Source organism: Anguilla anguilla, chromosome 7, assembly GCF_013347855.1.
Source record: "Anguilla anguilla isolate fAngAng1 chromosome 7, fAngAng1.pri, whole genome shotgun sequence".
NCBI lineage: Eukaryota > Metazoa > Chordata > Actinopteri > Anguilliformes > Anguillidae > Anguilla > Anguilla anguilla.
In genome coordinates, this window is record NC_049207.1 from 18,497,116 (window position 1) to 18,522,587 (window position 25,472).

The following is a 25,472-nucleotide window of genomic DNA, read 5'->3' on the forward strand; positions in this document are numbered from 1 at the left end:
AGAAAAAAGCTATCACCAAGCATCAAAATGGCTGACACTGAACAGGTGTGGGCTTGGTTGGATGGGAGACTTCCCAGGGGAAGATGCTGCTTGCAGTGGAGGAAAAGTAAAAGACCTGTGGATCAACCAAAACTTAATGCCCCAGCCTGGGGCTGGCTGCTCACCATTGCTTGCTCTTGCAGATCAGCCTGCTGCCGCTGCTCGGCCTTCAGGGTGCGCTGCCAGGCCTGCTCGATCTCCTCGGAGGGCATAAGGCCCTGCTCCAGGCGCCGCTGACAGGAGTCCAGGAGCTTCTCCTTGTCCTTGACCTCCTGCTGGAGCGTCATGGCTTTGGCCTGCTCCATGGAGAGCTCAGACACCGCTGCCATCAGCTTCTTAGTGGTGTCCTTCAGCTGGCTCTGCAGCTCATTCACCTGAGCAAGCGGCACACCAGATCAGAGACAGCACAGCCAGCCAGACAGACAGACACAAACACACACACATTCTGTACACACACACACACACACTCAAGCACACCAGGTCAATCAAAGTACAGACACATACACACACACACCTACACACCAGGTCAAAGACAGTACAGACATATGTACACACACTCACTAGCTCAGAGACAGAACACACACGCACACTCAAGTACATCAGCTCAGAGACAGAACATGCACACACACACACACACACATACCAGATCAGATACAGTATACAGTCTCAGATTCAGGTACACCAGCTGAGTGACAGTACATGCACTCACACAAACCATTTCAGAGGCAGGACACACACACACAGGCTCACAGATTGGCCACACACAAACTCACATAGGCTCAGAGACACAGTTTGATAAAATGTTTTCACGTTCAATTAATGCTGCTGAACCAAACTGAGAACATTTTTCCTAAATGAAATGACAGGAGGGACAGAGATGCCTAGTTTGCCCTCCGATAATGACGAGTGTGCAAAGAGGCTCAGCACAGCAGGGGATGATTTAAACTGGAGACAAGAGCACAGCATGGGATGATTTAATTCAGGCAATGAGCACTGTAGGTCAATGGATTGGGGGGTACCTACATACCTCTTGTGTCCAAGTGACTGCGTATGTGTGTGCATGTGTGCTTACTTTCTTGGCCAGATCCAGGGTGTCCTGTTTCCCATCCTCGGCCTTGGCGCGGATGCGCTGGGAGAGCTGGGTCACCTGATCGTAGACCAGCTCCTTCTCCAGGAGCTGCTCCTCCTGCTCCGCCAGGCTCTTCTCCAGCTGAGCACAGACACGGCATTAACAGACTGCAGCCATAGAAACCTGAGCACAGCGCTAATGTTCAGCCTGCCTTGAACGCACACATCAATCCTGCTATCAGCTCTTCCCTTGGCTTACTCCACACCGTACTCCATCGCATGTTGGTAATCCCTTTTCTTTTATGCGGAAGTGAGGCAGTAAAAGTTTCAGCTTACATCACACTCAATGGACAGATGTTGTTAAAACTCAAGATAAGCTGACAAAAGGAATGAGGACAGTAGATCTTTAAAGAAGCATACAGTAGATGAGGACAGTAGATGTTTAGAGAAGCTGACAGCAGATATGAGGACAGTAGATGTTTAGAGAAGCTGACAGCAGATATGAGGACAGTAGATGTTTAGAGAAGCTGACAGAAGATATGAGGACAGTAGATGTTTGGAGAAGCTGACAGTAGATGTATGTGAGGACAGTTGATCATTAGGGAAGCTGACAGTAGATATGAGGACACTAGATGTTGCTGTGGGTAGAGGTGAGTAAGGTAAATGAAACATTGGCACCACGTTGGTGGCCGGTGCCGCACCTTCTCAATCTTCTTGATGAGCTGGTCGGGGGGAGGGTCGGAGCCCTCCAGCCTGCGCACACGGCTCTGCTGGTCCTCCACGGCCTTCTCCAGAGCCAGCCTCTGGTCCTTACACTCCGACAGCTGGAAGAGATGGAGCGCGGCCAGAGTTAGCACGTGATCCAGTCCAATTACACTCAGTTCTTCCTCTGCTTCCTCTACCCTGCATACCCCACATATAAGAACTTAATACCTAGTGATTTACAGTTGGTCATTACATTACAGTACTACTGAGGCATGTGGCAAGATGAGGAGATAGACTTCCATTTCTTGGCAAGGAGATTTCTTAAATTTCAATACATCAGCACAGTGGATTCCCCATGGCAAAAGTACCTGACTAGAATACACACTAGTTATACCAAATCTGCTCCTATGTACTTGCTCTTAAGATAAAACTAAATAAAAAAAGAGCTTATTATCAATTTACAAAAATAAAGTTACTTTGTCTCATTTTCTCTTGGATTACATTAAACTCTATTTGTAAGAAAGTACAAGTGCACTCATAACTCAATCAAGGCATATAACTGTTACTGATGATGATGATGATCAGAAACAAATGTTTATGATGTCAAAATGCTAATTCTCTGGTATTGGAGAAATTAGGTCACACCATGAGGAATTATTGCGGCCATACACAAATGGGCAAAGGCCGCATTTTCTCTCTTTCATTCCGCCATAAACTTAAATATTAGAGGAGGAGCCCACCCTGGAGGCAGACTCTGTTGCTATCTCCAAGACCCGTTTTCAGAGAGGATTTATGGCTGCCTCAGTGTCCTGTATGGCAGCCAGCTTGCATTGCAGCTGACGCCCCAGTCATGAGATCACAGTCCCTCTGGCCGTCCCGCTGTATTTTACTCTCTAATTAATGAGTGGCAGACAGGTTGGACGCAGATGTGTTGCCGTGTCCTGCATCAACAGTCTGGATGCCGGCTCTGCTAAATCATCCAGGCAGCGTTTTTAGAAGGGTTGCTATCTCTGTGCCATACAGATGATGATTTAGACTCTCTAGAGGAATTGTCACTCAACCTCATTCTCCCTCAAAAACATACTTTATAGCCTATATGTATTCACAGTGTACACGTGCTGCTTTAGGTTTGGTTAGCCTCCTAAGGCTCTTTTTAATCACATCACATTTCATTCTTAATATGTCTCTGATCCACGTGTCATTCTTCCACGTGTAAATTTGGATTAAGATCTTAAAATTAAAACAAAGTGAGAGTTGCACATGTCCTACTCATCCATCTCATAAACCAGAGCATGAAGACAGCTGATGGGGATGCATGTGCTGTAATGTTAAGGCCTGCCTATTCCTCAGCATTAGGTTCAACACAATCTCTTCATATCATTAGGGGGCCTACACAATCACCTACCATCAATGGGGGACTATGCGATTTCTTCACATCATTAGGGATCTACAGTACACGATCTCCTCAGAATTAGGGTGCACAAAATCTCCTCAGCATTAGGGGTCTACACATCTCCACACATTATGAGATGCCTCCACAATCTCCTCAGAATTAGGGTCTACACAATCGCCTTACATCAATAGCGATCAACACAATCTCCTCACATCATTAAGGGTGTGCACAGTCTTCTCGGAATTAAGGTCTACAAAATCTCCTCACATCATTAGGGGTCCACACAATCTACACACTGTACTGTGCTGTGCTGGTCCCTGTGCAACAGTACAAAGGCTCATGTGTGAGCGCAGAGCAGCAACGGCAGTTCCACTCTGTCAGTGGGGACTGGTTCCAGAGTTGTGGGCCAGTTCCCAAGCAGGCTGGAAAACAGGCTCGCAGAAGAAAAAGGTCTCTATTGAAGCGCCTTTAGCATTGGAAATGTCATTTGTTTGGAAATGTCATATGTTCAATTAAGTTCAAATAAAACTGACAGCTGACCATGCAAAAACAAAAGAATATTCTAGAAGAATGTATTCCACCTGAAATATCAAATGAAAAAAAAAAACTATTTTAGTTCTGCAAGCATAACAAAATGTAAGCATAAGTTAGAAGGCTGATTCAAAATGGAAAACGTTTTTAGATTTGAACTGGATCCCAGAAGCATGGAGATCTGTGAGAGAACATAGAAACCAAACATGACTCATTAGAACCTTATGGCTGAACTCACTGACCCAAGTACTTACACTGAACTCTCCCATCATGCTTTGCACATGTGAAGCTGTGCTCCCTTCAACTGAAATCAGTGCACTGAAAGACAAAACGAGCCTCTTCCATGACAATTATTTCTAGTGTGACTTTTAAATTTGGTCTGCTCGTTGTTGTAGGGTCTTACTTGCCTCCAAACTTTCATGTTACAAATGGCTCTTCGGGTTAAAAAGGGCTCTGTTGATGTCTCACTGAGCCATTGGATATTTGGACTATTGGCTGTGGAAATTAAGTAATAATTGGTATAACCAGACCGCACAGCATAAGATTTGTATTTGCATTTGGCCTAGTTTGGCTGAGGGAGGAAACCATGAGGGTGCCCTCTGTATGCTGTGAAGGCAGACAGTGAACTATTTACCAGCTTTAAAAAAATCAAAGATACTTGTATGCATGCCAGCTCAGTATTTCAAACGTTTTCTTCAACAAGGGCAGCAGCTGACCCTGTTGCACAGCAGATGAGCACATTTCACATGAATCTAACCAGTATGTTTCCTACTGTCATCCATCTATAAAACCGTGAACATGATGAATGATGATGGAGAATTGTATCCTCACATTTGTGAAGTTCATTTAGTTTAGTTCATGAAGTTCAAGTTTAGGTTTACATGTACTGTGCTTCAATTTGAAATGCACACACAAATATTAAGGTATGAATATTAAAATTCACCAGCTGATATCTCTCGGCCAGCGAGTCCACGGCCACTTTTAGCTCCAGCACTGACAGCCCTTTCATTGCCATTCTAATTCATAATGTTTAATTCGTACTTGAACACCCTGAAACCACTTCATCCAGACAGACAGGGCTATGCTGCTCCACAATGGACTGGCCAGTGTGTTCAAGGGGAATACCTTGTGTGTCAGGTTACTTTGATCACTGTGTTCAGGATACGCTCAGACGCAGCACGTTCCATTACCAGCCACTGTGTAGGTATCTGTCAGTAAGATGTTTGTTTTAGCTGGAAGAAATATTAATGGAAAAAGCACTGTGTTTAGACAGCGCTATACACAGCCGAGTTGCCTGATTTCAGAAGCGGAGCTGATGGCCGATCGCTGTCTTCAAAATGGCCTTGGCTATAAATGGTAAAGTCGGGCTTATTAATGGAGGTAAAAGCTGGCTTCACAGCCACAAGAGTTTACACAAAGCATTGCATTAAGCATTGTGACTTGCTGGAGATTTCTATTTATAATGCATTACTAGGAATGTGCATTTAGGCCAGTGCTTTGGGGAATGTAAACTTCTCTCTTGACACTTTTTATCTTTCAGGACTGTGTGGCATTTTGTCTGACCCACTTGAATCTTACATCTCAGGCTTAAAGTGGAAGAGGGGGCACATGCTCCTGGTTTGTGTCATGGTAACAGCTCTCAACTCGAATCATTATTCATATATAAACTGCAAAGTCACTACAACCCCATTTTTAACATTTGACTTTTGCATCTGCCCAGATAGAGTTTTGCCAGGTAGGATTTTGCTAGGGTGTTAGTGGTACGATGATGTCTGGTGTGTGGTGTGGTGGGTGTTGCGGCCAACCAGAAGAAACATGTAGCAAAGGGGAGGTGTTTTTTGGGTTAGCCCCCCTCCCCTCACCCTCCTGTCTGGAATTCAGGAGATATGCATCAAATCTGCAATAGTCAGAAGTTGTTCACTGAAAAGAACGGGAAACCCCCTGGAATGACAAAGGGGTAATTCCACCACCCGTTTCATTTTCTCCTGAAGTTCTCCGGTTCAGAATTTCAACGCCCCGCAGCAAAATGAATCCCTGACAAACGCAGTGTGGCTTGCGGTACCTGTATCTGAAGCGTGGTGATCTGCTCCTCGAGGTCTCTCTTGTTAGGGAGGAGTTTGCGCGACAGCTCGATCTCCCGCTTCTCCTTGGAGATGAGCATGTTCAGTAAGCCCATCTCCTCCTCCATGGCCTGGATCTCCATGTTCCCCTCCTGGATCAGGCCCTCCTGGACGTTCACCCTCTCGTAGAAGATGCATATCTCGTTCTCTCTCTCCAGCAGTTGTACACCCCTGTCCAAGACAAAGATATGTCATTTTCAAGTACGATTGGTACTGCCATGGAAGGGTGTCCCTTCACACTAAGCCAGTGCTTTATTGGGGCAAGCCACTTGGCAACCCCCAAAAAAAGTTTTTCCTTTGCAATGTAGTCGCATCTGTGAGAGTTTGTTTGGAGCTACTGTGAGTGACTCCTCCCTGTCTCCGAGGGGAACTGAGAGCTGATTGGCTCACCGGTCGTTGCGGCTCTGCACGGCATTATCGTAACTCTTGCGCAGCTGCAGCAGGTTCTCCTCGTTGAAGTTGATCATGTTGGTCAGCTTGCTGATCTTCAGGTTCTGCTCCGCCCTCTTCTCCTCCATCTCGTGCAGGGTGTGGACCGTCTTGGAGATGTCCTTCTTCAGGCTGTCCCGGATGTACTCGCTGTGCACGCGCTTCATCCGGGACTTCTGCAGCTGTCTGCAGCATTGAAACAGCACATACCACGTTTAAAACACGCAGAGCAAACACAATCTCGACATTGGCGATGCCGTGTGTTAAATCCTTTACAATGCACCAAGCTCAAGGGCAGTGACCCTGCTGAACAAAGTGTACTGGGGTCATGCTGAAGGCCGCCATTTACTTGTCTTTGCTGATGACGGAGTTTCGCATGATCTCGATGTCGTTCTCCAAGATTTCCCACTCCTCCCTCATCTCGGATGACCTCTGGGTGGCCATCTGGATGAGGTTGACGCACTTGTTTCTCTCTCCTTTTATGACATCATAGAGCTTGGCAAACACGTTCAACCTGAGGACCAATGAAGAGTTAACACCTAAAATGGTTTACAGTACAGGTAATAAAAAGTGATGCAAAAAAAAACTATTATTGTAAGATTTTAGTTTTAGATAAATTGAAAAAATTTGTTCAGTACGCAAAATGAGTGATTTATTCAACAAAATATGTTTGAAAAATACCTAGCTTGGGCTTCTTGGCTAAGCTTCTTGTGGTCAAGAATGATCAGCCCTTTACCTTTGAGCTCTTCCTTAGCACGACTGTATCTTTGCTGTTGTAAAGCAGAAGTAGAACTTTATTAGCTTCCCCCATTTAAGTACAACTCCATTTTAATCTGGTTGGAATCTTGTTGCAGTGAATACAGTAGTACGTTTCATATGACTAAGAAGGTAACAGGAAGACTGAAAGACTGGGTGACTCCAGTACCTCAGCAGTGAGGAGCTCGTGGGACTTCTGCTCCTTCTCGTCAGCTTTGATCTGGGTCAGACAGATGAGATGATGCAGCTCGTCCCTCCAGTGATGAGACTCCTTCATCAGCTCATGCTCCTGCTCCTGGCTCTGCTCCACCATCCGAGTCTCCTCCTCTGTCAGAGATTGCTGTACATACACGCACGCACGCACGCGCACACACACACACACACACACACACACATACATACACACACACATTCACATGCACATGCGCGCACACACACACGTCAATGGGATATCAGCTCATCAAAAACAATAGAGAGGACCATTGGCAATTTAATGCAATGTACTGTATGACCAGAGAAAAAAAAAGCAAGTGGTCAGCATAGAACAAAACCATCTTCCATACTCGTAATAACCTTCTACTGTGAACAAGGCAGAACAAGGATGGTAAGTGCTGTGTTCAAGCTAGCTGCCAAATGCCTCAAAATGAGTATCTTTTCCTGGCTGTTGGATGCTATGCTAATTAATCACCTCGTGCATCAAGTTCCGTCTCAGATGCTCAACCTCCTTCTGCAACTCATTTCTCCTCTGCAGAGCCTCATCTCTCTGAGGCATAGCATCCCTCTGAAACAAACACAAAATATGTCTTAACAAGTGGGTCAGATTTGAACCTGCTTTATTTACGCAAAAGAGGCTTGTGAGTATATAGCAATATAGGCATTGCTAAAGTGGACAAATACAGATAATAATGTAATGGTGCACTTATCTTCATCTCCTCTTAAAAATGTATTTAATACATATATTAAAAAAAACATTCATTTTAATAATTATACTCTACCAGCAATTTATTTACACCGTGCACATCAATCGTACAAAAACTGGATACGCGTGAAATTCTAAATGTTAACAGGAATATATATTAATAAAATATTACACAGTTTAAATGAATGCGAGTTGTAAATGGTTTTAGCTGTACGTCACGCAATGCTTGTTTTTAAGTGTCCTGGCTTGGGAGAAAGTCCCTATGGCTAAAGCACAAGTGCTTTTGTTGTCTGTTGGTTTTTTTTATTGGACAACTGACAAATGGCAACATGTAGTTTCCCTTTTTTCTTCAGACCCGTTTGTTGTGATGACACACTGGGAAATGCCGGGAATCCCACAGGCGCCTTTCTCACTGCTTTCGGCGCCTCTAGTTCCAACTTGTCATCTTTTTGAAAATTTAATAAATATTGGCACCTAATGCGGGGCTGAACATGCCTAATACCCACCCTAATTTGGAACGGCTAACTGACGCAGCTGTGTTCATGCACGATCCATACTGTCAATTAGCGAGGGCGAAGAACCAGCGGTAACCCCCGGAATATGTGACGTCCCCCAGCCGGCTCCTTTTCACACCACGGCCCACAGCTGAGCTTGCGTAGAGCGGAGTCAGAGGAGGACCTTTCATGAGCGGCTTTGACATGCAGGCCGCGGGCGCCCCATCGACCAGTGGGGGGCATTGGAGAGCGAGAAAATGTGGACCCCTAACCGACTGAACCCTCCCGTAACCCTGGGCGACTCAATCAGCAATTGGACGTCGCCATATTGAGCTACGCACACACATTTGCTTTTTCAGGGGGAGGCAGCGCTATTGGCTGTCGCCGTGAAAACGGAGCGCGCGCTTTGACCCCACCTGCGATTTGATCTTGTTGAACTGGAACTGCGTGTCGGCCAGCGAGTCCGTGACCATTTTCAGCTTCAGCTCCATGTGCTTCAGGCTGTGCAGCTGCCGGTCCTTCTCCTTCTGGTTCCTCATCAGGTTGTCCTGCAAGGTTTTCTTCTCCAGGTTGATGTGGCTGATGTTGATGTCTAGCATGCCCCTGCAAATGTGGCACATTTAACACTGCAATGAAAACAATTCCTTTTCAGCACTTTTCAGACAGTATTTCAGCTAGATCTTAATCCCCAGTTCTTCTTTTGCTAACAAAGCTACAGTAAGTATTTGGATTGTGACACAATTTTTGTTGTTTTGGCTCTGTATTCCAGCACATTGGATTTTATTACATAAAAAAAGTTTATAATTTCTACACGGATCACCGAATATGGATGTAAATATCCTCAAATTGTGCAGTCAATGCACTGGAGGGGTACGCTGCAAGCGCAGCCAGTGCAGGCCGGCTGCAGGCTTATGAACGCCATTGTGGGGTTGCCGGGTTCAGCCACCATGGTCACGGCTGGCACTTGAAACCAGGCTGCGAGGTGTGTCGCCGCACTGAATCTCTGTTTAACTTCACAAGACAGTGCTAAAATCATTGCTTCTACATGTGGCTCCAATCTAGATTTCACATGAACCAATCATCTGCGCTGTCCCTGGCCATGCAATCCCTGTGGGGACAGTGTCAGACACAAATCCAGACAGCCGTTCCTCTATGCAATCTGGGACTGATTTGATTTATGATAACTGGAGCAGCCCCAGGAAACAGCGTGGTATTAAGCGATGTGGAGAGCAGCCTGAATGCGATGCGGAGAGCAGCCTGAATGCGATGCGGAGAGCAGCCTGAATGCGATGCGGAGAGCAGCCTGAATGCGATGTGGAGAGCAGCCTGAATGCGATGCGGAGAGCAGCCTGAATGCAATGTGGAGAGCAGCCTGAATGCGATGCAGAGAGCAGCCTGAATGCGATGCGGAGAGCAGCCTGAATGCAATGTGGAGAGCAGCCTGAATGCGATGTGGAGAGCAGCCTGAATGCGATGTGGAGAGCAGCCTGAATGCGATGTGGAGAGCAGCCTGAATGCGATGTGGAGAGCAGCCTGAATGCGATGTGGAGAGCAGCCTGAATGCGATGCAGAGAGCAACCTGAATGCAATGTGGAGAGCAGCCTGAATGCGATGCGGAGAGCAGCCTGAATGCAATGTGGAGAGCAGCCTGAATGCAATGTGGAGAGCAGCCTGAATGCGATGTGGAGAGCAGCCTGAATGCGATGTGGAGAGCAGCCTGAATGCGATGTGGAGAGCAGCCTGAATGCGATGTGGAGAGCAGCCTGAATGCAATGTGGAGAGCAGCCTGAATGCGATGTGGAGAGCAGCCTGAATGCGATGTGGAGAGCAGCCTGAATGCGATGTGGAGAGCAGCCTGAATGCGATGTGGAGAGCAGCCTGAATGCGATGTAGAGAGCAGCCTGAATGCGATGTGGAGAGCAGCCTGAATGCGATGTAGAGAGCAGCCTGAATGAGATGTGGAGAGCAGCCTGAATGCGTTCGGCCTTCGGGCAGAGAGTACGGCCTGCAGCGCGGGCCTCTGGGACAGGAGGCTCCCAGTACAGACCTCTGGCCCATCAGGATGGCCTCCTTCTCCTGGACCACGTCCTTGTCCTTCAGCAGCGTGTTCTGCTCCCGCTCCCCCGCCTCCAGCTCCACCCTCCTCTTCTCCAGCTCGTTCAGCACCTCCTTCTGCTCCTCCTCCAGCGCCTCCTTCCTGGCCTGCAGCTTGTCCTGATCCTTGCCCAGCTCGACGAGCTGCTGTGCCAGCTCTACCGTCTTCTTCTGGACATCCCTGTGTTTTCAATGGCACGGCCCCACCAAAAGAAAACAGAATTATTATCATTAGTATTAGACGAATCTGATTTTGATTATTATCACTGTAATCGCTATGATTGTGATTATTACTATAGTCATGGTGACGATGTCACTGTTATTACTGTTGCTCTCGTTGTTATGGTAATTCTGATTCCCGCCCAAGCCCTGCTCCCATGGACAAATGCTTGAGAAGCACAAAAAGCCCATAATGCAGTGCAGTTGTTCTGATTCCTTCTTGAACCCTCTGTAGTGAGGGCGGAGGCCAGAACGCAGGTGCAGAGGGGAGGCTGCGTCTGACTTACGTTTTTTTACGCTTTATTCTGTCTATTTCCTTCCCCAGCTGGCCGGGGACGCAGAGAAGCTGGGCCAGGTCGGCCTGGAAACGGATAAATGACAAGATGTATCAGACTCCTGAGTGGCTGTCGCGGAAAAGACGCCCAGAGAGACAGGACAGTCCCACCCCCAACAATGGGCCAGGTGCCCACAGGCAGCTGGCAGTCATGTGAGAGATAGACACTCTCCTCTAACTGTTGCAAACTGTAGTACTCTGTAGCCTGCAGGGTGTAAAGCAGTGGCTTGCAAGAGTGCATGTACTTCCGATACAATGTGCCTTGTGTGGGCTCAGGTGACACAGTGAGGAGGAACAGCTGGCTATTAAAATTGGGGGAAACAAATGTGAATACAGTCTAAGAATTAAATAAATGGCAAATCATTTTTGGTTTGTTTTCATTTTCTTCTGTAGTTATGGAGTCTTGTGACAGGTAGAACTATTCCAGTGGTGTTTACTGTATTGGTGAAAACCCTTTTGTTCACCTCCAGATTTTCAATGGTGTCCTCCTTTTTTTCGTGCGCTTCTCTCTCTCTCTGCAGATTTTTCTGCCTGGTGTCCATGTCCTCCTTCAGGCTCTTTATTTCCATTCGTCTTTGAGCCACCTCCTTCCTCAGCTCCTCACAGCCATCCCTCAGCGCTTTGGCCTTCTTCTCCTGTTCCTGCGCTCACACACGTCCACACAAACCACATACACACACACACGCACACACACACACACACACACACGCACACCATAAATACACACACACACACACACACACACACACACACACACACACACACCACGCGCACACACGCCATAAATACACACACACACACACACACACACACACACACACAATCCACACACACATCAAATACACATGCACACACACACACACGCACACCATAAATACACACACACACACACCATACACACACACACCACGTACACACACACACCATAAATACACACACAAATACACACACACCATCCACACACACAAATACACACACACACCATACACACATGCACACACACAAACACACACCATACACACAAACATTAACATTCTTAAAGCAATTACAGCCATATGCACATGGCAAAGATCTAAACTGAACAAAGGGTGTTGAAATGTTGACTCATAGTACAAGTATAACTCGTGCATAAACACTCAACAATCAAAAAAATGGGTTGAGAAGCCGCATTAACTATTTACAGGCACAGACACTACTTATGGAAAATACAATAACTAATGGGGTTATTGAGTATTTAGATGCAAGCAAGAAAACTGATACGAACCTCATTTTAATATGAATAAGCAGTAATTTGTTGAAGATTCTGAATGGTGGATTTATGGCTTTATTTTGTGTGACAGTACTCACAGCTGGTTTAGGTTGCGTGTTGTACTCTTTCTCCAGAATGTCCTTTTCTCCCAGCAAACTTAAAACAAGTCACACATGTACAAGCTATGAATAAGAGCAACGTTTACAAATAAACTTGCCTTGCCTTGCCTTAGCAACACTATACGTCAAGACAAAAGTTTTTCTTAGAAAACTATCCAGAAGACCAGTTCCACTGAAAAAGGATGTACTAAAAATACTTACTTTCAACAGTGCTTCAAAAAGAACAGAAGAAAAACAAATCTGAAAAACCTTCTTCCACACAATATTACAAATTACTCATACAAAATATATGGTGCCTCATAAAAGAAGTGACAAACTGACATATCTATAGCCTTTTTTGACAGAACAGCTGCCAATGGTTACAATGGAGGAGAAATAAAATAAAAAATCCCAAGAATGTTTCTTTTGTATACTTTTGTCTTCAGCCAAAGACAAACACCTGGAGGATTTAACCATCTTCATCCCAATTCCAAGGATGTACGTGTTACTGGAAAGTTTGTTTTATGGTCTGCTGTATGTCATTTGATGTTTTTGTCTTCAGACCGAGGACCACATTGGAAATAAGTGTTGCTAATGCGTTTATGTGCCATTGTCTTGGCAGAACTGACATCATATGATGTATTTTTGTAACCCAAAATCAATCAATCAATGAATCAATAAATAAATAAATCATGACCCCGTTCAACACATTGCTTGTCAAATGACCTCTACATTCAGGTTCATCATCATGAGCTCATCACACAAGTATGACACCAGCAATCATTTGTTTTCGTTATCATTACTTTTTCATTTCAATTAGCTGTTAAACTCGCTGTTATTGGCTATACTGTCAAAGGTGATGGCCAAGCCCAGTTTGGTCTGGCTCACACTTCACATTGCTGGAATTTCCAAAGTTAGTCACTTAAAGATCTTAGCTGTGTTTGGACACACCGAGCCTGAAAAGGGCAATTACATAATGGTTATGTGTCATCAAATGTGAGAATTTGGCCTTTGTTTTAATGTTTAATTTGCAGACGCAGTATTCTCTGTGGGTGAATACTAGTCAAGGTTAAATGTGAAATTCCCCTGGAAAACTCCCTTTCAAACAGCAGATCATTGGGTAAATACACAAACAAATGTCTGTAGTGGTTACTTCCTGCCCTCTTTTGCAAAATGGCTCGTGAAGCCAAAAGGAAAGGCAGCCGATAGGGAGGTGAATTCCTGTGTATTCCTTTGGCCTGTGATCAAAGCCAAGCAGACAAATTAGCATCTGCCCCATCTGCCAGTCATATGCGGGTCTGCTCGTGCACAGGAAATAAACGGCTGGTCTGCCAAGCAACTGTCATACATACCCACATTCATAGGATAATATACAATGAGAAAGCACTGGATATTGCAGCATTGGCTAAGAATGCATCCCAAATGGCTTTCATTATCTTTTTTAATTAGGCTGACCGGATGATAAACGACCCTTAACAGAATTAACGTCTTCAGTCTTGCATACTACGCGAAAGACGCTTCATTTGTCTGCAAAGAAGATTCGTCGTCTTATCGTTATTTTCATCGGCTGGATTTACTGGTTGCTAAGCAACCGTGTTTCAGCAATATCCCCGTAGCACTTGAGTTTTGCAACCAAAATTCCTGTGCACAGAACGAGCGGCGCTCTCCTCACGGTGTTTTCGGAGGGGCGTTGGGTGGTTTGGACGGGGGGGGGAGGGTTCACTCCCTGGGTGGAGACGCAGCTGCGCTCTGTCGCTCGGGCCAAGGGCAGTGAGAGCGGCGAGCAGCACAAGCCTGAGGTTTCTGCTGCGCTTTAGGCAGCCCGACCATAAAACCAACACACCCACGCTACGCATCACAGCGGCTTTCACTTCTCGCCTTTCTTTCAAACGCTGACATGTTGTGCTGTCCGCTGTGGAGACTGCAGCAGGATGTGACCAAGCTTTCCCAACTGGGGAGAAATCGGGGTGGAAAAAATAATTTTTAAAAGCGCGATCAAAGTGTTCATAAGGGCTCTTATCCTGTTTTCCTAAGACTGCAAAAACACGGCTCTAGCTGCAGAGCATGTGCACACAATAGAAGCCACGTTTGTCGGTCGGAGAGGGCGGGGACACATTTTAAGATGGCTCTTGATGAAAAGCCTCTGGGTCGCCGGAGCGTCGCTGGCAGACGCGCGGAAGGCGCGTGACGGCCGCGTCGGGCGTGGCCTGGCCGGGCGGGGCCACTCACCACTCCAGCTGGTACTGCAGCTGGTACTCCTGCTCCTCGGCCTCGCGGATCTTGTTGTGGTAGATGAGGAGCTGGCGCCGCATCTTGCTGACCTCGGTGTCGCTGCCGTCCGGGAACCTCTCCATCTTCTCCAGGTCCTTCTGCTGCCTCTCCAGCTCCGCCGTGAAGCGCTTGGCATCCTGCAGCAGCCGGATCTCGGACTCCTGGGAGCTGCGGGCCACGGGCAGTGCTGACCATTATTTACAGTGACACTGCCACTCAAGATTCACCATAACTCTCACTGAGAGACACTGACCCTCATTTACAGTGACACTGCCACTCAAGATTCACCATAACTCTCACTGAGAGACACTGACCATCATTTGCAGTAGGCACTGACACTCAAGGTTTACTACCACTCTCACATACAGGCACTGACCCTTATTCACAGTAGGCAATGTGTCTAGGTAGGCTAACAGGCAGTAATGACTGAATTTAGTTTGTAATATTTCATCTCACGGCAAGATTGTTTCTTACCTCTTTAAGGTGTCATGGAGCTGTGTGAACTTGACCTTCAGCTCCGCAACTTTCGCATGATTGATTTTTCCAGCAGAAAGCAACTATGAAAGCAATAAAGTCAATATATATGAGAAAGGAATGTAGAAACACACATGTTTTGTGTGCAACAATGTTACCTTTTCTTGTCTATCTCTCTATGGGGCTAATGTGGCCCTGAATGTCGTTCAGTATGACGGAACTAATCCATGTTTGTCTAGCTGCAGGGAGGGTGGTGCTGCACGCTTGTTAAAACGACAACAGCACAGGGAATTCAGCCTGCCAACGTTGGTTGTGTTTATCTGGGAACCTGACACATGACCCATTTCGGGCTTATCGCCACTTGCGCGGGAAAAGAGGGAACATCTGTGTTTGTCTCAACTACAAAAGGAGCAAAACAAACAAACAGAGAATCCACACCGAGTTTCTGCAGATATTCTGCTAGTAAACGCTTCCAGATCCGAGTACCTTCGACCTTCGGATGGGCCCTGGGGTGAACACATGACGATCAAAAGGGACTGGTAGCTCGGCTGTACACGGCCAGGGTTTATGATTAATCTTTATGACGTGTATAGAATATGGCTTAGTAGCAAAAATGGCAGCCAGTGATGCTGAAGCTACGGTAGAATCAGAGTAAAGAGTAAAGAACCAAGCGTGTGTCTGTGTGCAGGGCTTTGTGAGTCACTAGGACTTGGACTGTCACTGTGAGTGGGAAGAGTACATATTCATGTTCAGCAGAAACTCACTCCTGAAGCCAGAGAAGCCAGCACATGACTATGAGTAAACATTTTACAGTAATACCCTGGAGTACAACCCTTTGTATTGTTCTCAGTATGATCTCTCGCTCCATCTACAAGCCAATGATGTAAACCCGTTCCACAGAAACATTTCAAACTTAAGCCAGATATCCGGAGTAACCTCATGCGCCAGAGCTCTGTCGGTATTATCATGTTTCGCTTCTGCTCGTTCTAGCCTTTTGCTTCCTGTAGCTGTCGCACTGTAACTTCACGCTCAGCCTTCGAGTTTCTGGGGGGGAACCATGATTCAAGGAGGGAATCTCACGGCAAGAGACACTCTATAGCTTTACTGGGAACATTTGGAGCCTGGTTTACGAAGACCTTTAGCGTATACAAAACCATTTAGCACGCACAAAACTATTAACAGCCAATGACTGGTGCAAAACAAATACATTGACCAATCATTGGAAATGTTATTGGCATTGCATGCGCTAAAAGGTTTTGCAGAGGCTAAAAATCTTAGTAAATCAGGCCCTTGGCTTAGATAATAAGGGTTTAGGCATAGATTTAGATCCGGTTTAGGTATAGATGAAAAGTAAAAACCAACCTTCATGTGCACTACACATATGTTCATTTTATATTGCTCTACACAGTAAAACGTACAGTATTAAACTCTAATAGAGTACATACTGTATGAGCTCAATAGGAACCATATGATTTAACACTGAAAATCTTAGTCTGTAGTATGCAGTAGTGATGACAAGAAGGTACCTGCACCAGGAGCCTGCACTCTGTTAGGAGTCAGTGCACCTTTCACTCAGGAGGGATCTGACCATCTGGCAGCCAGGGTCAGCTTTGGTCTCACCCACAATGCACTGGGCCTGAACATCTGGAGCGTCTACCTTGGCTCAACACTGGAGAGCACACGGCCCTTCACTGTGTTACTTTGTTACTACTGTGTCACAGCACTTACTGCATTGAGACAATGTGATGGTTTAGACACTAGACTGCACTCCAAACAGACAGAAACAAAATGTCTTCCAGGGGCGGCATGGGACGGATCACCCCGGACATTACACTGGGGGATTGCCATGAAGAAGTAAAGCAGACTTGCTCATGGTGAACCCAGCGCCATTTGCTGTACCCCTGCCAATTTCAATGAAAAACCAACCGTTGAAAAGGAATGCTTTATATGGAATGCTTCTTTTTTTTTTTACCCTTCAAGGTCACAAGTCAAATTTTCAGGACGAAAATGAGAGCTTCATTAACAATGTTCTTATAAGTGCCAACAGTTCAGGGAAGTGAGAGATGCGTGCGAAACCTGCAGGTTCAGAAATAGCTGCACTGAAGCTGAATCGTTAATAAAGACGGTCTGACTTCTCATAATAGTGCACTTACAATGTCACAGAACAAGTGAACATCACATTCAAACATATCAATAGGAATTTTAAATACTGATTACAATTTTTCTCTAACTCTCTAACACTTAAAGGGGCAAAAAACATTAAATCACGTTTTTGGAGTTCTAAAGTCGAGTGTCCTGTCTTCATTTGATACATCACATCCTGTTGTCAAAGCGTTATTGCACTCACTGTTATTGTTACTGCCTAGCTCTACCTACAAGACCATTTTGAAAAATGCTTCCTGGGCTGGGTGGAGTAGGTGTCTCCATCTAATTTTCATAAAGTATTCTCTATGCAAATGAATTTGAGGACAGTAAAAAGACTTTTCACCAGTTTTGTTTTTTCTGCCAAATTATATTATTTCAAAAATTAAAATGTTTCATTATAAAGAAGGCATTCAAACATATTTACATCTAAAAAAAAATGATTTAGATTGCAAAAAATACAAAAACTATTTAAGCCCTACCACTGCAAAAAAAAGAGCCATGCACTGTTTGTTTCGTTTCTCCTGGAGCCCAGCCCACATTAGGGATGTACAAGTAGGTAAAAACCTACTTCTACGTAAGCAAGTCAATGCCCAAAATCCATGCCACTTCTTGATTGATGGGTAAGTATAATGTATTAAATTGATTTAATATGACTGCACAAATTACCCAGCTCACTTCAAACTACCAGTGGTCCAGTTGTGACAGCCTGGACAGATTTTTTCCCCTTTAGATTAGCTTAGTTTAGAGACCTTTTTAGTCTTTACTTGTTCCATTCCAGTACCAATTCTAGTTCTTTAGCTCTATATTTGACATTTTAGTACTTTGTTAATTGTAAGTAGTAGTATTTTATAGTTTGTTAATTGGTAGTTAGACTTGTTTTTATAACCCTACATAGCTTTTCCGATTGTAACATTAGTCTTATCTAATTGTAATATTTTCCAATTTTTGTATTTTTTCAATTGCAGCAAGTAAGCCAAGTCTGGCTGTTCTATAATAAGCTAGCATGGGCTGCCAGAGCTAACTCACAACATATCATCGTTGATCGAAAATTCAAAGATTGATTCTGCATTTGAATGTTCAAAGTGAAACCATCTGTATAGCTAATGTTCGTCTACCTTTTATGGTCATGGATCGTTGACGTGGTTCCTTACCAGGAAAGTAGGCTAAATAAGACACACGATGTCAGTGAATGATATAGTTGGACCATATGTCTAATCTGTAACCGCATAAGAACAACACTTGAGTGGTCTATTTTGGTCTATATCTTCTATTTCGCCAAAATACCATTGCTGGTCTTTGTTTTGTTGTTGTTCCTGCTCACTGGCTCCGCCACATGCCTATGACGCAGCACTGGCTGGTTCTATGCCCCCCCCCCCCCCCATCCCCTCTGTGCTCTCACTCTCAACCACAATTTGCATTTTTTTAAAGTGTGAAGTGAGCAGAGATGGGCCAAAGCTGGTGTTGCTGTACACTTTAATCCAGTATTTTAGACAAGAGAAAAAGCTCCGTTAGAATGAGCAGTTAGAATGCATGCTAAATTATGATAACAAGCTCAACAATATAAATGGCTACTGTACCTTTTATTTCTGTACATAGACAATGAATCTCAGTAATATGTTTCAATGTATCATTAAAGCATTGCCATAGACACATTATTATGGTGAGTGCAGAGAGAATAACTGTATAATAAATTCTGTGAGCACAGAAACTTTAACCGGAAACCTAAATGATTTAGAGGTACAAACAGGACAACGTTTCACAAAACTTTGACAAGACAGTCATAACACAAAAAAAATCTATGTTTATGTTTAAATATGGAGTTTTATACATGAGATTTTTATGGCTACTTATCCACACAGTCCACCTGTGGTATCCTAACCATTATAAATGACTGCTGTTTGTTAATATGTCACTAAACCACTTGTGAAATTCGGTGTTGTTGTCATAGTGACGAGAGAACCAGTGGTTTACAGAACTGTGTTCCAGCACTTTAAGGGCACTTATTTATGCTATTATTTATCTACAAACAACACATTCCACAAACAACACTGAGCTTTCACTGAAGCCGTTCACGGGAAGCGCAGGGTTCCCCACCAAACTTGAGACTCAAACCTATAACATTCTGGCTAAGTAGCCAGTTCCTTTAAACTGTAGTAGATCCACAGGGCTAATAGGGTTTACTCCCATCAGGACAAACTAGAAAACCAGCAGTGCATGGAAGCTCTTCCTATGGGAGTGGGCAGTGCAAACAAGGTGCGTCATTTTTATTATAAAATTTTTTTAAAAAGCATTTTAATGAATCGAGTCATAACCTCACTCCTATCTCTACAGCACACTTTTTAGTGAGCACTGCGCAGGTCACCCCTGACGACGAGGACTCCGGCATGTCACCGTGTGCGTGAGTACAAGGGTTGTCACTCTCTTATCTGGAGCATGTACCGCAACATACATCCGGGCTACGAGCTGACCTGACGCCAACTCATCACTGTCACAACCAACGGTGGCAGTAATGCATGACCGTATAACACAAGGTCTTGTCATACATTTATGGAAAACTGTGATATATGATGCAGAGGTAAATTTAAAGGCATCTGTTTTTTAAAACAGTTAGAATAGGAATTATGCAACAATACAAAATGGGGTCATTGACAATTCAAAACAACTTCAACCTTACGCTGCCAATATTATGCTGCCAAAACCACAGAAAACTTCAATGCTAGGTTGCTAAGACATATTGAGGCAGATATGAGAACTTCTATATTTGTGACTAAAACACATGAGTATCTGCACAAGTCTGATACACAACAAATAAAAATAAAACACTCTTGTGAAATGTCCCTGTGTATTTTTCCCTCTCTTATGTGCACACACTGACAATAGCAATTCTATAAAAAACAAACCGCACAAGTGAAACCGCAGGAGAATAATTCTTTTGTTCTGAATAATTTACTAAGGAAAGTTGGCTCTGTGACACTATCTGTTAGTCAGCCAAACCTATCTACAGTGGTTTCCTTTTTTCTCCGCGGTGCTGATATCGGGCTCACTGTGTGGAGCGTTATGCAATGCAGTGCGGCCACACCCACAATTTCCTCACACGGCCGCTCAGCCCTCCCTGCCTTATATTAATGACACGGCTGTCAGAGCGAGAGGTAGATCAGCGCTGCCCTCCTGCAGTCCTCTCTCTCTCTCTCTCACTCTTGCTGACTCTCGCCTGTGAGACACCATGAGGATCGCGCTGACGTGCGTGTGTTGGACCCTGCTGCTGTCCGCGCCCCGGGTCGCCGCGGAGACGGCCGACGGGCAGGCTGCGGGGGAGAAGGGCGCCGCCCCCGGCTGCCCGGTGCGGTTCAAAGCCGCGGGGCAGTGCGGGGACGGGGAGGAGTGCCCGTACCAGGTCACCCTGCCTCCCCTCACCATCCAGCTGCCCAAGCAGTTCAGGATGCTGGAGAAGACCATGAAGGAGCTCCAGAGCCTGAAGGAGACGGTCAACAAGCTCAAGAGCCAGTGCCAGCAGTGCCGGCAGCCGGCCGACTACAACCTGCAGAGGGACAGCGGCGAGGTGCTGCCGCTCGACCAGCCGGCCCGCGGCGACAAGGACGAGGGCGGCGACCCCGACGGCCGCGGCAGGGACCCGGCAGCCTTGCTGGAGATGCAGCAGAAGATGGACCGCATGTCCAACAGCCTGAAGCACGCCCGCACCAACATCACCAAACTGCAGGGGCGCCTGGAGGGGCTCAACCTCATCAACATGGACAACGTCAAGTCCATCGTGGACAGCAAGGTGGAGAACATGACCGCCTTCATCAGCAACCTCAGCAAGTGCTCCAGCCCGTGCCCGTCGCAGTCGTCACCGCAGTGTGAGTACGGGCCCTCCTCCGCCCCATGTCCCGCGCGCGTCGTTACCAGCCCAGCTCCGCTGAGCGCTCCCAAACTAACACATGCCATGAAGTCAGATTTTTGATTGAAATGTTAAACTATCTTGTGCAGTTCTGCTAAAGATCATTTTTGGGACGATTTAGGTGAGCTTCGTACTGTTTTTAACTTGACAGAAGTTTGATAACCTGAAAAATCCAACAGGGATATAAACGTCAACTGTCCTGCTCCACTGAAATGTCCCACTAATGAAAGGGTTCATATATTTAGAATATTTAGTATAAAGTTAAAAGCTAATAAAAAGTTAAAAATCCATTTAATTAATTTTTTTAAATTAATTTGAATAAAATGTTGTCAAAAGATATCAAGTATTGCCAAGAAAAAGAAAGAATAACAAATCATAAAAATATGACATTCCAAGATCCACTGTAATACTTTTGAGCCATTGTTATCATAATATTTATAATGAAAGGATAAGTACAAAGGACATACAGAATGAAAAATAAGTCCATATCCATTAAAAGTAAGCTAACAAGTGAGGGACGTGAAACCAGGAAGAGTATGACCTCTGAAGAAACTAAACAAATTTAATCCGATCCATCCCTTTTTTTTTAAATCTGAGAAACAGATGTGCTTTTAGAAAACAGCAAAGGAACAGCTGTGAGATCTTTTCAGTGTGCTGAGATCCCAGGTTCAACCCATTGCTGCAGTGCGTGTAATTTCTCCCAAGCAAAGCTTGCCAAAAACACTTATAATGTGAATCTAGACACAGTTACAACAAAAACAGAATGGCGTAGTCTTAAAAGAATTTGCATCTACTCAACTAAATCTTAAGGAATAAAAAACAACAGGTTCAACAGACATCGTAATGCTCACCAACGCTTAAATTCTGATCCAATAAAATGATTTGGAGCATGAGAGATTAAAGTTTACCTGTCAGTTCTTGTCTGTGTGCTTTATTGACACAGACCTGTTTTTGGAACAGTATCAGTCCTGAAATCAACTGTGCTGATGGTACAATGCAATATGGCCAGACTAGAGCCCAACTCAGAGAACAGCCCATACATGTCCTTCCGTGATTCAGCTTACATTGTCTCCTTATTAAAACTGGGCTTCTTCTTCAAAGTATCTCTTAACATTTAAAGGCATCTGAAGGCATTCTGATTAAGGGCCAGATGACTCTACACAGTTCATCCTGACCTGGGGGATTCCCAAACTCTTTATACTTGTTTAAACTTTAAGAATGTCAAGTTTTACTGCCTAGCAGACTTTATTACTGTTTATAATTTAGAATGTCTCTCTCGCTCTCCCTGTTTATCATAATGACGATGGCATGCAAACAATGAATAAGCAGATAACCTCATGCTCTGGGTGTTTTAATCGCTTGACATTCTTCCTTTTGAGCTTACAGCTCTTCTGCTGTCAATCAACATGAGTGACCCAGCTTATCGGAGTGTTACAGGGTGGTAGGGGAAGATGGGTGGCAGGGGATGGAGTGGGTCATCCTTTTTCACTATTGCATAAAAGCAGATTAATAGTATACATATCTACACACAGGAAAAAAATGCTTCTGTAGATTGTCCTTCCCTTCCTCTGAACACTCTGTAAGTCCTTAAAGCTCTGTAATTTCCCCCTCCTCTCCAAAACATGCAAAATGCACCAAATGTGATGCTAACCTATATCTCCATTGCAAGTATCATTCCGGGCTACAAGTTTTGTAGTTGAATATACAGCTTACCATATTTTTAAGAAAGACTACGCTTAGACCCAGGGACACTGTTACAATGTTCTGTGTTATAACACATTTCCTTCTTTTACTTTCCACAGTCATTATGGCGCCGAGAGACTGCTCCGACTACAACATGATGGTGGAGAGAAAGAACGGGGTCTACAAGGTGACGCCTGAGCCCCAGAGCGGCACCTTCGAGGTGTACTGCGACATGGAGTCCTACGGCGGGGGGTGGACCGTGCTGCAGCGGCGCCTGAACGGGAGCGTGAACTTCAACCGCACCTGGGCCGAGTACAAGAAGGGCTTCGGCGACGTCCGCGGGGAGTTCTGGCTGGGCAACGACAGGATCCACCAGCTGACCAAGGCCAAGGACATGGTCCTCCGGATCGAGCTGGAGGACTTCCAGGGGGTGAGGGAGTACGCCAAGTACGACCGCTTCTACGTTTCCAACGAGTTCCTCCGCTACCGCCTGACGGTCAGCGGCTACTCTGGCACGGCCGGGGACGCCCTGCACTTCAACAAGCATTACAACCACGACCAGAAGTTCTTCACCACCCCAGACAAGGACAATGACATGTACCCGTCCGGTAACTGCGGGGCCTACTACAGCTCCGGCTGGTGGTTCGATGCCTGCATGTCAGCCAATCTCAATGGCAAATACTACAAGGAGAAATACAAGGGGGTGCGCAACGGAATCTTCTGGGGCACGTGGCACAACATGACACAGGAGTACTACCCCACCAATTACAGAAATCCTTTCAAGACTGTCAAAATGATGATCCGACCCAAGAACTATGCACCGTAAACCACTGACCCTGGTGACCTGAAAAGATGTGGTCAACCGGTTCCCTTAAGGACCTTCTTCCACTCCTTCCTGCTTCCTGCTGAAAGTCAAGAACTTCTTCATACAGTGAAAAACAGTGAGAACAAGTGCTAAAGGGACATTCCCACTGATACCCTAACTGGCTTACAATACAAAAGACATTACTTTAATTTTCATTATCAGTATTAGAGGTTTCCAAACAGAATCCACAAACCCACAAATAATGTACTTGCACTGATGATCACTGAACTGATATATAAAATCAACAGGAATACGACTTTAATTGATAGAATTAAGATGGTTTTGAGCCCAATTATAACTGAACTTAAGAATGCCTAGAAACCAGCCTAAGAAAACAAAGAAGCTTTGCTGACTGTATGTACTGCACAGCTACGATCATTACCTTACACAACTTTGCTCAAGTGAACATGTTGAGAAAAGTTGTGTTATGTATGATACTGCCTCCTGGCTTTTGATAATTTTATTACACCATATCCCTTCTAGGTCAGGTTGAGAAGTAAGAGAAAGTAGTGAACGAAGAGGGAAATGTACAGTATTTATTTTGAAAGTTAAATAGCACTGTAATTAATATATAAGATTCTATCTTTGGGCTTTGAATTGCTGGAGAAAAATTTGAAAGATGCAGGCCAATATGAATTCAACCACTGTCACCTCTTCTGTTCGAGACAAAATGAGGTGAATGATTTGTGTACATCGAGTTATACTTTACTCAAGATTTGATTGTGTATATTAGAGCTTTTCTACTACAAACAGTTGTATTAAAACATATACTTTTTAAATTAAAATCTAATAAAAGTGTTTTCTATTATTTTCTTCATATATTTTTAATTCTGGGCTATTATTATGTTCAATATTTTTAACTCAGAAGCACTGCAGACTGTACACATTATTTTCAAACCTGACCAGTGAATACACACAGTACCACGGAAAAATATGCGCAATCAGCTAAATTTGGAAATGACCTCATCTAAGCACTGGAAGGCAGGGCTGGCAGAGATGCTCGCTGGGCCTTCATCCTCCAGCTCGGGCTGTGGCGGCAGAGCCGAGACAGGCTCCTCCTCAGCGCTCTGCTCCTCGCTGCTGTGCTCCTCTTCCTCACTGAGCGTGCTGCTCTCCTCGCTGTCACTCATGGTCTCACCTCCCTGCGCCAGCAGACAGACAATCAGACTGACATTCCTATACGTGTGCACAAACACGCGCACTTGGACAGACAGACAGACACGCTCAGATATACGTACAGACAGACACAGATGCACACAGACAGATGGATGCACCCTAAAACTGAATCTACCGTAACTTTGCCGACTCATCATAAGCTAAGAAAAGGCAACCACGCCAGTGCAATAGTGTATATTCACCCCAAACAAAGGGCCAATCACCAGCTGACTGAGTAAAATTTTTTAGTGGAAGATATGTTTTCTTTTCCTACAAAGCTATATCCTTGAAACAAGCCATAGCGGGGACTTAGAACCTCTGTTACCAAATAATATTTTAGGCCATTTTAAGGTTTATTGCCATTCATCGGCATTCCACCACTTCTCCAAAGACACAACTCAAAACTAAACTCCCATGAGCCCAGTCTGACAGCCAGAGAAATGTCACCTGGGAGACGCAGTCACCTGCCTTAAGCAATCACAGACCAGCTGCAGAGACCGGTTCTGAAGCCCATTGACTCTTGGTAATTGGCC

At 45.0% G+C, this 25,472-nt stretch overlaps 2 protein-coding genes across 6 annotated transcripts in view; one reads left to right on the forward strand and one right to left on the reverse strand.

The window, feature by feature from the left end:
• ccdc146 (coiled-coil domain containing 146) overlaps window positions 1-25,472 on the reverse strand; it is a 29,783-nt gene that overhangs the window by 1,123 nt on the left and 3,188 nt on the right. For 3 of the 5 annotated variants that reach the window (XM_035426197.1, XM_035426200.1, XM_035426198.1), the window contains exons 2-18: window positions 24,747-24,926; window positions 15,194-15,276; window positions 14,678-14,887; window positions 12,449-12,506; window positions 11,566-11,742; window positions 11,055-11,128; window positions 10,502-10,729; window positions 8,871-9,057; window positions 7,730-7,822; window positions 7,211-7,381; window positions 6,967-7,055; window positions 6,635-6,799; window positions 6,247-6,471; window positions 5,799-6,027; window positions 1,809-1,931; window positions 1,112-1,249; window positions 165-413 (exon numbers count right to left, since the gene is read on the reverse strand). In XM_035426197.1, the coding sequence (XP_035282088.1) occupies window positions 165-413; window positions 1,112-1,249; window positions 1,809-1,931; window positions 5,799-6,027; window positions 6,247-6,471; window positions 6,635-6,799; window positions 6,967-7,055; window positions 7,211-7,381; window positions 7,730-7,822; window positions 8,871-9,057; window positions 10,502-10,729; window positions 11,055-11,128; window positions 11,566-11,742; window positions 12,449-12,506; window positions 14,678-14,887; window positions 15,194-15,276; window positions 24,747-24,926 (2,679 nt within the window). Of the gene's footprint in view, window positions 1-164; window positions 414-1,111; window positions 1,250-1,808; window positions 1,932-5,798; window positions 6,028-6,246; window positions 6,472-6,634; window positions 6,800-6,966; window positions 7,056-7,210; window positions 7,382-7,729; window positions 7,823-8,870; window positions 9,058-10,501; window positions 10,730-11,054; window positions 11,129-11,565; window positions 11,743-12,448; window positions 12,507-14,677; window positions 14,888-15,193; window positions 15,277-18,489; window positions 18,694-24,746; window positions 24,927-25,407; window positions 25,429-25,472 lie in introns of those variants that run through there. The other 2 variants (XM_035426201.1, XM_035426202.1) reach the window with 2 other exon arrangements.
• fgl2a (fibrinogen-like 2a) lies at window positions 20,471-24,601 on the forward strand. Its single transcript, XM_035426205.1, has 2 exons — window positions 20,471-21,195; window positions 23,039-24,601. Exons 1-2 carry the CDS (start codon window positions 20,562-20,564, stop codon window positions 23,743-23,745), a joined length of 1,341 nt encoding a protein of 446 aa, XP_035282096.1. The 5' UTR covers window positions 20,471-20,561; the 3' UTR covers window positions 23,746-24,601.